Source organism: Zophobas morio, unplaced genomic scaffold (assembly GCF_036711695.1).
Source record: "Zophobas morio isolate AGI-343-1 ecotype UQ-CSIRO unplaced genomic scaffold, CSIRO_AGI_Zmor_V1 ptg000024l, whole genome shotgun sequence".
NCBI classification, from domain to species: domain Eukaryota; kingdom Metazoa; phylum Arthropoda; class Insecta; order Coleoptera; family Tenebrionidae; genus Zophobas; species Zophobas morio.
The window spans coordinates 17943395-17958548 of record NW_026972129.1 but is presented as its reverse complement, the minus strand read 5'-3'; the positions used below and the strand labels follow the sequence as shown (position 1 = coordinate 17958548).

General features: G+C 33.3%; 2 protein-coding genes across 7 annotated transcripts in view; one reads left to right on the top strand and one right to left on the bottom strand.

The window, feature by feature from the left end:
• Positions 1-9: 9 nt before the first annotated feature.
• Positions 10-3312, top strand: LOC135135660 (fas-binding factor 1-like). The gene is made up of 6 exons (XM_064064786.1): positions 10-987; positions 1039-1660; positions 1708-2162; positions 2209-2441; positions 2500-3111; positions 3165-3312. Exons 1-6 carry the CDS (start codon positions 198-200, stop codon positions 3243-3245), a joined length of 2793 nt encoding a protein of 930 aa, XP_063920856.1. The 5' UTR covers positions 10-197; the 3' UTR covers positions 3246-3312.
• The window catches only part of LOC135135661 (rab11 family-interacting protein 4), a 78026-nt gene continuing 66134 nt past the window's right edge, over positions 3263-15154 (bottom strand). For 5 of the 6 annotated variants that reach the window (XM_064064792.1, XM_064064787.1, XM_064064790.1 and 2 more), the window contains 5 exons: positions 11681-11845; positions 11373-11629; positions 6967-7261; positions 4277-4312; positions 3263-4125 (listed from right to left, as the gene is read on the bottom strand). In XM_064064792.1, the coding sequence (XP_063920862.1) occupies positions 4000-4125; positions 4277-4312; positions 6967-7261; positions 11373-11629; positions 11681-11845 (879 nt within the window). In that variant the 3' untranslated portion in view covers positions 3263-3999. The remainder of the gene's footprint in view (positions 4126-4276; positions 4313-6966; positions 7262-11372; positions 11630-11680; positions 11846-15154) is intronic. The other variant, XM_064064791.1, reaches the window with a different exon arrangement.

Below are 15154 nucleotides of genomic sequence, written 5' to 3'. Positions count from 1 at the left end.
TACCTGCATTAATGTTTGTTGTAATTTTTTGGTTAATACCTCGTTGTTGGTAAATATATTCAACGGTTTCCATGGTACACGTCGGTATCCATTTGTTTACCATCAAACATCAGTCAATCAATAACGAAATACAATACAAACAAACGAAGCGTGTTCTCATTTTCTGAATCCACTAATATTGAAAAAAAGATAATAAAATGGACTTCGGAGACGATCCTCTCGGTGACCTTTCCGATGGAAGCAACGACAGCTTTTTCGATGAACCCAAACGCAGCGGTAAGCGAGCAAGTCTGACCAAAACACCGGAAAAGAAGAAATCGGTCACTGATATCTTCAACCTTCCCGAAAAGTCAACTGAAAGTGCCCAACCACCAAAACGATCAGACGACTGGCTGGGTTTAGACACCAAAGAAACCAAATCTCCATCTCGTACTCAAAAACTAACGAAAAAAATCAGCTTCGAAGACGATGACGATCTTTTGGGAAATTTGGGTTTTAGCAAACGACCAGCAAGCCGGACTGAAGTGTCCACGGAAGAAAACAAACCAGCGAAAAAAATGGACTTGTTTGAAAGCATCTTGGGACCACCCAAAAATGAAGAATTGGACAAAAAAACGAGCTTTGAAGACATTCTTAAAGAAAGTAAAGCGAAAAGTGGATCTAAAAGTGAAGACGCTGCTAAGAAATCACCTTTTGATGATATTTTCAAAGATAGTAAAGCCAAAGGTCCTAGCGCTTCTGCTTCGTCAACGCCAAAACCAAGCCTTGGTGTGACAGATTCGTTACAGTTTAGTGACGGCCCGCGGGAAGGTCGAAGAGGAAGAAGAACTTCAGCAACTCTGATGGATCCTCTGGGTCTTTTTAGTAATGAGGCAAAACAAGAAGATTCAGCTACTGTTAAAGAAAAACCCTCCGCGACTGCCATGAATGAAACTTTTTCAACTAAAGCTGTTCATTCTAAGAGCACCCCCAACATCTCTAATCAAGGTAAGTTAAGATACCTATTTCTGTAGAATAAATAACCTTATGTTCATTCAGAACTTCCTGACTGGTTGGGTGGAACACCTATAAAACACAGCAAGTCTGAGAACGTATTAAACAAACATAGTGAAGAATCTAAACCAGCACCTGAACCTGTCCAAGTGGTTAGACAAGAGTCAGTTCAAAGTCTCAAACCAGCTGATACTAGTAATCTCGAAAATGAAGAAAGTCAAGTTGCTTTAAATTCTATTCTCACTCAACAGAAACTCGCTCATTCCCACATGGAGTATCAAAACACCGCAATCGCGATGCAGCAACAAGAAACACAACTATTAATGGCCCTCCAGTTGAAGAAATATGAAGAAAATTTATCTGAAATACAGTTTAAACAACAAGAAGTGTTAATGAAGCAAGAACAACAATTTAACATCCTGTTGGAAAGACAGTTTGCCAAACAACAAATAATGGAAAATAACATGCGTCTTCAACAAGAACGTATCAATAATCATATTCAGATGTTAATCGCACAACCACCTATTACAAAAAATTCAAGCCAGGAAGAAGTGAACGAACTGAAGAAGACAGCTAGTGAAGAAAGTGTGAAGTTATACGAGAATATAATAAGCTCATTGAAACAGAGACAACATGAGGAGATTTTTTTATTAGAAGAATCTTACAAGTTTGTGGTATCGTTTTTCAATACAGTACGACTAATATTTTTTTCAGGAAACAAATTTCTCTATTGGAACAAAGTCTGGAATCTGTGGAAAAACGACTGAAAACGGACGTCGAAAAAGTATCTGAAGCGTTTGAAGAAAAAATGAAACTTCTGCAACAGCAAAACAAAGACGAAATTGGCAAATACAAGCAAAAATTACAAGATGTGGAATCGCAGCATTTCGAAGAAATCAAACAAATAAGGGACAACTCCTCAAGGATTATTGAAGAAATTAAATACGAGCACTCAACTCTCCTTGAAAATATAAAAGATGCTAAGAAATCTGAATCAACCTTGTTTCAAGAAACGGGTTCCTATATTCAGAAACTAGACAGCAATATTGAAGTTTTGTATGCTAACAGTAAGAATCTAGTGGAGTTGAAAGACCATATTGAGAAGGATTATGGGGTATTGTCAAAGGCAAGAGAAGAGACTTTAAAAGCTAAGGAACAAGAAATAATACGTAATAACATGTTTTTCTATGATCCTGTTTCACATTTTCTTTTTAGTAATGAGAGCTACTTTAGAAAAGTGTCGAGAGGCTGCAGAAAAGGAAAGAGCTGAACTTCTAAGTTTGGTCAGAACCTTAGAAACCAAGATTGCTGAGCAGAATCAGAACACCCGTGAAGAAAGATGGGCTTTTCAGCAAGCAGCTAGTACTTTAGCTGCAAGATCAGCTGCTATGGACCGAGAATCAGAATTTAGTAGGGCGGCCCTTGAAAGAGAAAGGGAGCAGTTGAAAGTATAGTTGTTATTTTTAGGTTATAATGATAGTATTACAATCAACACCACTTTTTTAGACCCTGAAGGAATCAATTTTAGCAGAACAAGAAAAAATGTTCTTACAATTAACAGAAGAAAAATTACAACTCTCAGCTGAAAAATCGCGTCTGGAAACCTCCAGCAAACTCATGATGAATTACGATTCACAAAAAGCGAAATCCGAAATCGACGCAGCAATTCAAATAGCAAAAGAAGCTGCAGAAATGACCGACAAAGAAAGAGAGAGTCTTCATCGCGAAAAATGCGAAGTGGAAAAACTGAAACGAACTCTGCGAGATCATGAGCGAAAATTAAGCTTGAGAGAAAGTGAACTAGACAGCTTAATGCGGGACGCCGAACAAAAGAAAAGTGAGGGCGAAAAAGCGATTTTTGAATCAAAAACTATTGAAAGCAAATACAATGAAAGGTTGAGGGATTTGCAGAACCAGCTTGTGACGCTATCTAACAGAGAGAAGAAACTAGCCGAGGAAAAAATTGCGCTTTCTAAAGAACGTCTGGCGTTGAATACGATGGTTCGTCAGAATAAGAAGTGCAGTCTTTGTAATGCCGACCCTCAAAAACTCGAGGAAACTAAATTTAATATTAATTCGGTGAATTTGATTACGCCGTACTTTTCCAGGTTTGATAACGTGAGTAGGTTGGGGATGTTTTAGGATTATTTTAATGTTGCTTTTCCAAGCAGGTTGATGATGACATTATGCGTTTACGTTTAGAGGCAGTTGAGGAGTCTTCGTTAAATGTTGAAGAAAATGTGCCAATGTAACATGATACAATCAAGAATTCAGTGTTTTTAAAATTTTAATGTATTGGTTTGTACTTTTATAAAAAAATATATACATAAGAATATTCCAATCTAAATTTATTTTTAACTGTATAACAAACCTAGACACTTCTAGGCTGCACCTGTGTATAATCTTCATTAAGTACACAGATAAGAGTTTAATGTAGGCCGGTTTACTACTGACAATATATATAAAATATACAAATATCTATAAAATACTGGGAACAAGTAGCTTCTTTTAAATGACTTAATTTTACAAAAATATACATTTAACATTCAATAAATAAAATATCATTATCATTATTTAATTTCCAACAGAATTAAACATCGCATTACTTAAATTGCCAAGTTATTTGGTTCAAAATTGAACTAGTTCTATTTTGAGCCAAACTTACAAAAACGTTATAAAATCTTAGACATAAGTGAGTTTGGTTGTTAAAAGTTACAAGATCAACAATAAAAATTAACACTCTAGAGCGAGGCACTTGAATAAATTAATATAAAAATTAAATAATGCAATAGTAATGTAAGTAGCATTTCTAAAACATCATCCACCAATCACAGTGTCTAATCACATAATGGACGGACCATTGAGCTACTTATAACATTTATATACATTAGTTATAGTTATTAAAATTTATGTAATTATTCGCAACAGTTAAGACTAAACACATTTCATAGATTATATATACAGAGATTAACATTAAAATACAAATTATCTAATTTTTATTATCGACTATGTAGACCTATGTTTCACCTCAAGTAACTGTGGATAATTTTCCACAATATTGAGTAAAATCCCGTCGATATAGCACCTCAATTGTAAATTTACTTCCTGCTGTTCCTTCAGAGCTTGTTGGATCTGAAAAGTAAACACCATTTTTAACTGACCGCTCGGTTTATTATTACTATTATTATTAAAATAATAAATGTGAGAATTGCAAGCACAATACAGTGCAACTACTGACTCGGCTTATTATAAATCTATCTAAACTTATTTCAATGGTGCATACCTTAGCTACAGAATCGCAATCATGTGGAATGACAGGCTAAAAACAGAAAGACATTTATAAGCAACCAGCAACCCAATATAAAGCAATCAAAATCACAAATTAATTTATTAAAAGACGTGCAATATTTATGGAAGCTGCGTTAGGTAAGGACAAATCAAGACAAAATGGTGAATGAATGTTGATTTGGAATTTCGCCACACCCAGTGTCTCAAGATATTAAACATTACTCCATGTAAAAAAATTCAAAATGTTAACAGTTTATTGTTGTTTATTATTAAGCTAAAATATTTAAACTCATTTTTTGATCTTCACTCTTAGATTGGCGCTCTAGTTTATTTTTTTGGAAAATAACGCAAACAATAATTTTATTACAGGATTAACTTCTTACTGTCAAAATCATAGTGCACCATTAAATCACAAATAGCTGTTTTATAGTACGTGCACGTGAATAAAGATATAATTTATTAACTAGAGGAAAGTTTACTACGAAAGGTCTTTGGCCCAATAGTAAATTTCGCTAGTTATAAAATCTACTTATTCACGTGTAACATACGGCGCTTTTTCGATTAACTACGCAACAGATTTTTCTCTTAAGGTGACGCTGCAATAATTTAACATCCTTGATCGAGGTGTAAATTATATAGTTCCTAAGAAAACCACAATATTTACTACGAATTTGAAAATTAAAATTTTGATTTTTTTAGTTGGAATTAACCAGTAGTAACCTACTAATTTTTTTATGCAAACATTTTTAAAAGTTTGACATTTCTCAACGGTTCTTTCGGCGCTAAAAATTTTAAATTGAAAATAATCTGCGCATGTGCAGTGGATCGTAGCCAATCAAAATGTATAAGACGTTCAGCCAATTATTATTTTGTATGTAAGGTGAGCAAGGGCGCCCATAGGGAGGGGCCAGGGGGGCGACGTTGAGAGTTTTGCATCAATTTCCTAACAAAATCGAAACAACGAATCAATGCGTACCCATTATTAATGACGTCGTTTCTTTGCCAATCATCAATATTAAATCAACAATACCGGGCAAAAATCAGCCTTTGCAGCTGATATTGAGTTAGCGTTTCTTTACATTATGTTGGCACTGCTCATAATAAAAGCTATGCTACCATGTTTTGTGCCTTTGAAAGTTTTAAGTTAAGAGGAGTCTCTACGATTGGCATGGGATTTTCAACACTTTTTCAGAACCTAATATCTCCAATATTAACAGACTTACTGTTATGATATTTTAAATATATAACCTGTCTATAACTTCATCACAGTTTCTTAGCTAGACCGAGAATAAACTTACCTTGTTCTAGAGTTCACATTTTTTCGTTACCGTTGTGACCTAATAAATGTTAAAATCTGATTTTTAAAGTTTGACAACTAATTGACAAATTAACTAATTTAGCAGAAAGTGAAACGAAGCGGCACATTAATAAACGAATTTCATAGTCCAATGTACATCATTTATTAACACCCTATATGTATGAGATAGAGAGTATATTACAAAAATTTAAGGGTGTCCCCCCAGGAAGTTTTCTATGGGCGCCCATGAATGTAAGCACTCTATTGCATAGAAGTCTGTGATACTTTCAAATTGTGCACATTTCACACGTTATTAATTCTCAAGTCAAAAAATAGCGTTTCAGTTTTTTGGAAAATAATAACACTTTGCAGAAAGTCAGACGCTAATAGATGTACTCGTTACAGTCCAAATAAAGTATGTTTGTAGTATTTCCGGCAATTTTCCTCAAGGGGTAATTACTAAAGTTATTTACGCTATTGATATCTGTAATTAATAATTATTATAGGTACTTAAAGAAACTTTTCGTATTCGATTTCAGAACGCTAATTATAGATGCCATTAGAGCGTCAATGTAATTTGCTTACATTATCATTAATTTTTTCAGATTTAAATATATTACTTAAATAAAGCAATGAGTGTTTGAAAGTACTGCAACTGCTTAACGTTTGTTGACAACTTCTTGCCAAAAGTGGGATCAACTATTTTAGTTTTGGCAACGTAATAAACAAATGGTGTTTTATAATAATTATAAACAGATAATAAATTTTATTTCAGATAGTTGCTTATTACGTATTTTTTTTTTTTATTTTAGTCGATTTCCCAGGAATTTACATATATTTACAAACTTTTTTGTTGGTGGTGAAACTTTCTCTCTGAACTAATTGCTATTAGATAATTATAATATAGAGAGCACCAGGAATTTTATTATAAAAGTTGTTTTTTGTTCACACACTGCGCTTTTTCGTGAAAACAGACACACAGAAAAAAACAGTTACACAAACGTCTTAAAATTTTTCTTTGAATGAAACACACATGTAATGAAAATACATTTAATAAAAATAGCAAAAACGACAGCTCCCCTATTTGCCTAACACGCTAACATGCCATAATTGCGCCATTATCGGCTGTTTAAAACTAAGGCCTCAAGCATCTTGCACGCAATTTTTTACTACCGCCAAGTATTAATTACAAAGCCATTCGCAACGTCGTCTATCCGAGAAACAAAAATAATTAACGCTTAACGTCTGCCTTCACGCGATCTCAGACAGTACGATCCATTGCGAATAGCCTTTCGCAGATTAACTTAGCATGAATGAGCGTCGCTCAATGAGTACATTAAAAATAGCGTTAGTTACGCCACTGGTCGAGTGATAAACTCTACACTTACCTCGTCATGTGTCATGGCTTCTAGTTCTGCAGCAAGACTGTTTTCGCCAGCAGTGAGCATCCTGCCCTGTTCCAGTCCAGCGTGGAGTAGACTAGCTTGCAACTCATCGTTTGCTTCTTGCAACTGAGTATTTTTCGTTCGTAAGGCCGTCATTTCTTCGTGGAGTTCTTCGAGTCGAATGGTTTCCGGTGAGGTAGTTGGTAGCGCTGGAGTCCGAGCTTCTGACCTTAACCTTTCTATTTCTCTGGATAGATCTTCTATTAGTTGAACTTGTGCCTCATGTTCTTGGTTCAGTCTGCAAAATGTAGCGTGATAGTAGCGGGAAATACGCTTAAACGAAGAATCAAGCAACAAACAGCGAAAAAGAGTGTAAATTTTAAAAACTAAAAATTATACGAAGTCGAACACACCCAAGTATAGTTTAAACAAAGTACTGATTTGTCCCATCTCCACCCAGAAATTCGATCTTAATTCACTCTAGCGCGACGAATCTTGCAATGACTAAAGATAAAATAGTTAAAGAACATACATTCTTCAAACTCAAATTTAAAAATATATTTTGAATAACTGTAAATTTGTATACAATTTTTTCATTGTTTTCTAACTACCAAAACTTTTATTTTACCATTCTTCGATAGCTCCTACAATTTTCCCAGAGTTGCCGGCTGAAATATTGCAAAAAAAAAATGGAACCGGATATTTTTAAATCTTGCAACGAGAGCATAGGCACTGTGTTTTTGGAATTAGCACTACGAAATCTACGCTGAAAAGACCCTAAGCCTCAGCAGCGTACCATTGTAAATATAATTATCTAATAAGTACCAATTGTAATCAAAACATGCTTAAATAAATGTATTAAATTCAAATTCAACTACGAAATCTATATTCAAGAATTTTTTGGAAACTTTTTCAAAAACAATCTTTCTACAGCCCCTATGAAAATTTCCACCAATTTTTGAAATTTAACTAAATATATTTTGTTCTTGGTTTTGACCTCCAGAAGTTGGTTTCGGCCTCATTTCTTCGATAGTTCCTGCCATTTCTCCAGATTCGGCCAATGAAATATTGAAATTTTTTGAATGAAAAAATATATATTTTTTTGATATACATATGTATATCAAAAAAATTATTTTTAAACATTTACGCCTAGATCGTGTTTATGCTGTTTTTTAGAATCGATCTGTATAAGCTAGTTTCGTTCTCATTTATTCGATAGCTCTTATCATTCTTCTAGAATCGCCCACTGAAATATGGGAATTTTTTGGGTTAAAAAAAATCTTATTTAATTTTTTCTCAGGAACAATTCAAGTCATTTTCTCTAAACGTCTAGAACAGCATTAGTTCTACGTCGGACATATCAAAATCACCCTCACTACAGACTGAGAATAATATTCCGAAAAGATTTGTACATACGAGTATGTACTTACTTTACACTGAATCAAAAATGTGGTATTTATTGTGTCTCCTAGGCGAAGGAAGTTCAATTTTTTTTACTATCTGAGCGTAAGCTAAGGAAGTATTGTACGGCGAATGGCTACTTTAATGTTTCCCTGTCTCTCCTGTTTGTCTGTCGTCTGTCGATATTCAATATACATATGATCCCCGAAATTACCGCACCGATTGTTATCAAGTTTTATATGTATTGTAGACGGTAAAACGCTAACCAAAATTTTTTTTTGATCGTTCCCACCACAAATTTGATGACGTCATTTCAAAATTTTTCATGCACCGAGAGCATAAACACGCCATGCTTTTGGAATCGACACGACGAAATCTATATCCCAGAATTTTTTGTTTTTTTTTTTGGATTTTCTCAAAAGCAAAATTTTTCAATATCAAAATTTCGGCCAATTTTTAATAATTTTCGAAATTTAACCAAAGGCATTTTCTTATGGATTTCGACCTCCAAAAGTTAGTTTTGGCTTCATTTCTTTGATGGCTCCTACTACATTATTCCAAAATCGCCCACTAAAATATCGCAATTTTGGGATTAAAAAAATATATTACGAAACTGAATATTTTAAAATCTTCCACCGAGAGCTTAAACACGCCATGTTTTTGCAATCAGCACGAGGAAAACTATATCCCAGAATTTTTTGTCAAGTTTTTCAAAATCAAAATTTTTCGATATGAAATGGAAAATTCGGCCAATTTTCAAAATTTAAGCAACGACTTTTTTTAACGAATTTCGACTTCCAAAAGTTAGAACGGCTTCATTTTATCAATTTTTTTGATTAAAAAAATGTATATACATATTTGTAAAGCTTTCCTCTTTTACGTCTAGTTGGACAAGAGCATTAGTTCTATTCTAGTTCTACCAGACATATCAAAATCACCCTCACTACAGGCTCAAAATATTATTCCGAAACGATATAATTTAATCCGATATGCATATTCTTAAATGAATGGTTCTTAATCACAAATAATGTGGTATTTATTGTGTTTTCTAAGCGAAGAAAGTTCAACACTTTTTATTTCCCGAGTGTAAGAAACTACTGGACGGCCAATGGCTACTTTGATGTTTTCTCGTCGTTTCAAGATCGCTAGAGTTAATATTCTAAGTATTTATTAATAAAAATACATTTCTCGTCTTCGTCTGGCTGTCTGTCGTCTGTGTTAATATTTATTACACTGACAATCCCCGAAAATTACCGGACCGATTGTTGTCAAGTTTTATATGTATTGTTGAAATATCGTGTAGATGGTGAAACGCTAACCAAAATTTTTCATGGTAAAGGCTACTTAAATTTAATAAAATAACACATTATTGTACATGTGGTTTATGAATCTGCTTTGAGAGAGCAATGGCTGATTAGCTCAGCTGATGAAGCGTCGTGTTAATTACTTGAAGGTCGCATGTTCGATCCCCACATGGGCAATTTCTTTTTCTTACACTGTGACTGGTATTATTTAATTTTTTTAACTTCTACGACTCATGATGAAATAAATAAATTATTCAAATTCAAATTTTATAATTTTTCGATTACTGTACTTCAATGTTTAAATTCTACACTCTGTGTTTAGATAGTAACTTAAAATTATCAAGGGTATACAAGTTTAATCAAAGCTTTACGCTTCAAACAGAAAGGCTAGCTCACCGTGAGTTGTGAATGTTCTAGTGGTTGCATTAGCATATGAAAGAAAATACAGTTCGGTAAAATTTATTAAAGTAAAATTTTTTTCCAAAACAATGATTCTTCAAAAATCATTGAATATAAAAAGCGCAAACACAAATAAGTTCGTCAAAGAAGCAGTTTATGTGCAGTTTAAATAGAATTTAAACAATGCAATTAACGCCCTTCTATTTTAAAAAATTTGGTGATATTGCTTCATAAAACAGTTTATCGATTTCTGACCTTATTGTTAACATTGACTGAATGTGGATGGCCTTCCAAAATGTAAATTCACAAACAGATGCGCTGTGCAAAGCAACAATATTGTCGGGTTGATGTTCAGTTAATTTTGTAAAACGAAGTGCTCTACCATTCTAGGAAATGGCTATAATAAACAATCAATGTTATTGATATTTTATTCATTTTTTTTGAAATGTCATATGGTTGAAAGAAAATTCCACTAGCAAACGTTGAAATGTAATGCTAAAAAATATGTTGGTAACACCCAAGCGGTCCTTGTTCGGTTTGACAGTAATGGTCAAATAACTGTCAAATGGTTGTGATGCCAACACCATTATTTTAAAAATAAAATTCATGGCCTACTAGATTACTTTCATGATGCTTTAATCATTACAAATGTACTATCTGTTTGCAGGAGACATTATTAATTCATCTGTAAATGACATTAGAATGTTATTAAAAATAGTGAACTTCCTTCTAATGGTATACAGCATTATAAATGTTGCTTACTATAAATGTAGGAAAAATGATTTAAATCGTTGCCGAGGAAAGAACAAATAAAAATTTTATTATTAGACACAATATGAAACTATTTATTTTTTAGACAACAAATTTATTTGCATCTTAAATTATTACTAAAATTTTGAATTTATTTTTGAAACTAAATCTACCTTGAAATTAAACATAGTGACTGCAAGTATTTGTAAAAGTTCATTCTTTTTAAGAGTGTCCATGTTTTTTAGTTATTTCAAATCTAATACTAAAAAGGAAAAAGCAAACATCTACGCAAAAACGAATAATGGCACAACATCGATTTTCTAAGCAGAGATGGGGCAAATCAGTACTCAATTAGTCCAAGCTAAAATCCCCCGAACAGTGTGAAGTCACGACTTACGTAAGTGCTTTAATAATTTTTAACTGATATTATAAAAATTCGACAATTTAAAAATGACCACTGATTATATTATCCAGAAAAAGCGTAAATTTAGAACATTTTTTTTAAAAGTCGTAAAGCAGCAAAATAATGTGCCCCGCAACCAACCGGCAAATTACCTTCGTTCTTTCTCCTTAAAGCTAGTGGCTTGCTCCTTCGCAAGTATCACTTCATTGGTCAGTTCCTGGATTTGGTCAGTCAGTTCTTTCCTTTCAGATTCAAGTTTTTCTATTCGCATCCTCTGTCTTGAGACTTCTTCCTTCAGATTCGACGCCTCCGTCTCCGCCCCGTGTAAACGAATGCTGGCATTTTCTAACTGTAGTTGTTTTTCGCGTTCCACTCTATTTACTAATTCTCTAGATCTTCTTTGCTCGTCCTGGATAAGCACATCAATCGATCGCGATTTTTCTTTCGTTTCTTAACTCACCTGTATCCGTTCGTTGTATCTCATTTCCGTGTCCCTTAATTGCTCCTCTAGCATTATCACCCTGGCCTGAAGGGCGGCGTTGTCGGATTTGGCTCTCGTGTATCTTTCATCGTTCTGGTGTGCGGAATCTTGGAGAACGCCCACTTGCTGTTGAAGAACTTGGAACTGCAACAAGGATCGTAAATAGAATCGTAGATCGATAAAGCCGAATAAAGTAACATGGAAAATGCGTGAGCCAACAACAAAGACAACAGTAAAAGTGGGTCGGGCGTTTTTGGGCTGGAAGTGTCACAGAAAGATCCATGAGGGCTAGATGGAACGTTTGATTTCTGTGCTTTCAAGGATAGTTTCAAGAAACTTTATTATATGGCTTGTGACCTATTTAGATAAGGATTCCAATATATGTAGACTAGTTCTAAACACAGTTTTCTGGTCTTGATTTCTTTCTCGCACTCATGGTCAAGCACTCAAGTATCCGTGTTCAGGAAGAGCCTGGTTAATTTTTTGCGATTGGTGGAAACATCGAAACGACCGAATTTCGAAGCAGATAAGAAAAATGTTTTCACTGTTTGTTATTAATAGGTTTTTAAATTAGTGACGGAATTATAGGATTAACATTAATACTTCCAAGCATATCGGAGTCTGTAATAATCTAGGTTATTAGCTTGCTTTGTTCAAACTAAGACCTGTTTAATCCGTGTATGTTAATTACCTGATTTTTAAATTGCGACAAATGAGTTGAATCTGCATATTTCTTTGTGTTTTTAATTAGTCACATTTTTAAATTTAAAATTTACAAATTGTTAAAATTAACCATTTGTATCCTACACACTGCAGTTTTATATTACAATAGGCTCTTTAGCAATCTTCTGATCTTAACAACACAAAAAAAAATCAAGTTAGAATGTATATGTAAAATTAAAATATACAGGTGTCCCGATGGTTTAAAGACAAATATTTAGAATTTTTTATGAACTTTTAACATACATAGTTATATTTAAAAAGTCCAGCATGGTTTAAACTTGTTTATATAATTTGACTAAATAATTTTTTTTATATAAGTTTTGGTGGGATTTATGGTAGTATGTAATAATAATAAAAAAACTGTTAAGATAAATCTCAACAAATATGTCAAAAGAAACTCTGCCCAATTTGAATATAACAATAAGACTGACAATTTTCTATTATAATCACCGTGTATTTTTGCACGTTTGACAAAATAATGTATTCTGGAAAATTTCAGACTTCCATATTTAAATATGGCGGAATTTAAATTTTTAAATATGATGCAAGTATATTGTGTAACTTTGAAGTGAAATTTATATTTAAAAATAATTTAAATTGTAGTCCTAAATTAAACTGTGTCAATGAATTTTTGAGACACCTGTATATTTCGTTATTTTCGTGACAGAAATTTTGTTCTGAGATTTCTTGTTTCAGTTGGTACGGTGACAGCGATTTGTACTTCAATGAACAGACATTATTTAAATTGGTTATGAATTATGATTTAAAACGTTTTCTCAAGCTATATTCTAAAGGCACCTTTTGCGATTTTAGATCACATTAACATTTCGCCTTGGTTTATTTTTAATATTTACTAAAATTAAGACGTCGCATGTTTATAATTTTTTGTCTGTTATTTTTGCTATCGTTATCTCTCAAATAGGCCGAAACTTGGGAGACGTAACTGACACAGGAGACATGAAAACAATTCGTTTAAAAAATTTCGTGCTATTTAAAAATTTATAGTCTTTATAAAATATTTTTGCTCTTAACTTTGCGTAAGTATTAAATTTTCAAGAAAATAGGGACTCCGTCACCAACGTGTGTGTGTGTGTGTGTGTGTGTTTTTTTTTTTTTTGTTGCAGGTCAGGTCAGCTCAGGTCAGATTAGATCAATAAAGAAGGATGTATCGATTTGTATTTGGAACGCCATATCAGCACTATTTTGATCGACTTAAATCATGTTATTTAACACGTACAATAGTTCTGAAGTTGCAGCAAATTTTTCTGTTGGAAATTTTGAATTATTGGCAGCAATTTTAGTACATATGTCAGTTTACAGTTGTCAATTTGACAATCAGAGATACCATCAAATTTTAAATGTTGCCAATCTGATAAAAAAAAAACACAAATATTCATAGTTTCTCGGTATTACATTACACTGAAAAATTAAATTTAATATAAAATTTCGAAAGAATCAATATGTTTCATTATACAGTAGCGGTCATTTCTACGGAACCACTCGATAAAAAGTCAAGTTGGTAGCCCTGTCACCTAGTACTTTACGCCGAACGCGGTTGGTAGCGGTAGTTGACATGGCAATCGAAACTAGCACAACACGAATGTTTCGGTTGCCCTCAGCTATGCCGCACTGTATCCCGTGCAGACTGTATGTTCTGTTCATCTATTTATTAAAATAAAATATCTACATTGACAATGGGGCCATCTAACCTGTCAAATTTTTGACACATATGTTTTCCCCCAGAAACCCGTCGAGGTCACTTACACCAAACAAATTTTGAAAATTTACACTAGGGAGTGGTTCTATAGAAAAGATCGCGACTTTATGTATAAAACCAGAATAAAGAGAAATCGCAAAACGTGCAGTAAACTCAACAACATATCATATAGTACCACGAGATCGAAAAAGAAATTAGTCAAAGTTGGCCAAGTATTTTTGCCATCCCGAAAAAAGAAAACGTAAGTAAACCCAAACTTCAAATAAACAAATAACAATATGTAAATTAAAAAGCAAACAAATAGATAAAAGAAATGGTAATTTAAAACAAAAAAGGGTAACCTTGGAGATAATTTGGCAAATACTTTGAAATACAAAATTCAGTCGTCATTAATTTTAAAAAATACATTGCGTTGATTTTAAACAAGTTTATTCTGTTCCAACATGTTCTGTCAAAATATGACAGTTTGTCAGGTCTAACCCCTTCGTCCAATGAACTTATATGAAATTGACATAAGATCATTTTTAAATCAATTATGCCAACTGCTAGTCACAGCTCACTGCAGATCAAACAGTACATGTTCGTACGGTAGGTCAACAAATTATACATTACATAACATTTGAATTTCAATGTTTCCATGGTTAAAGCCACGTCCGCCTTGTTTAAGTCAAATTATATCAAAGCTTGACCCAAAAAAGTTTTCTTTATGGTCAGTAAGGCGCCAATATTCAAGTTTTTAAAATAATGACATCTATGGGTGAGATTTTTTTTCTTTTTGAGCATCTACAGTTTCAAATAAAGAAACGACACAATGGAGCAAAAAGTTAATGTTCTCACGATCAACGACAGCCATGGATATTTGAAAGTTTAAAAAAATCCATGGCTGACTTTGATCGTGTTTTTTATTGTTGAAACATGTGCTCTAATAATAACAGAAATTTGCCACAAAGATTCTACTTGTAAAAATTTATTTGTTTTACGGTTGACGTTTCTGTCAACAGGTACAATCAAAT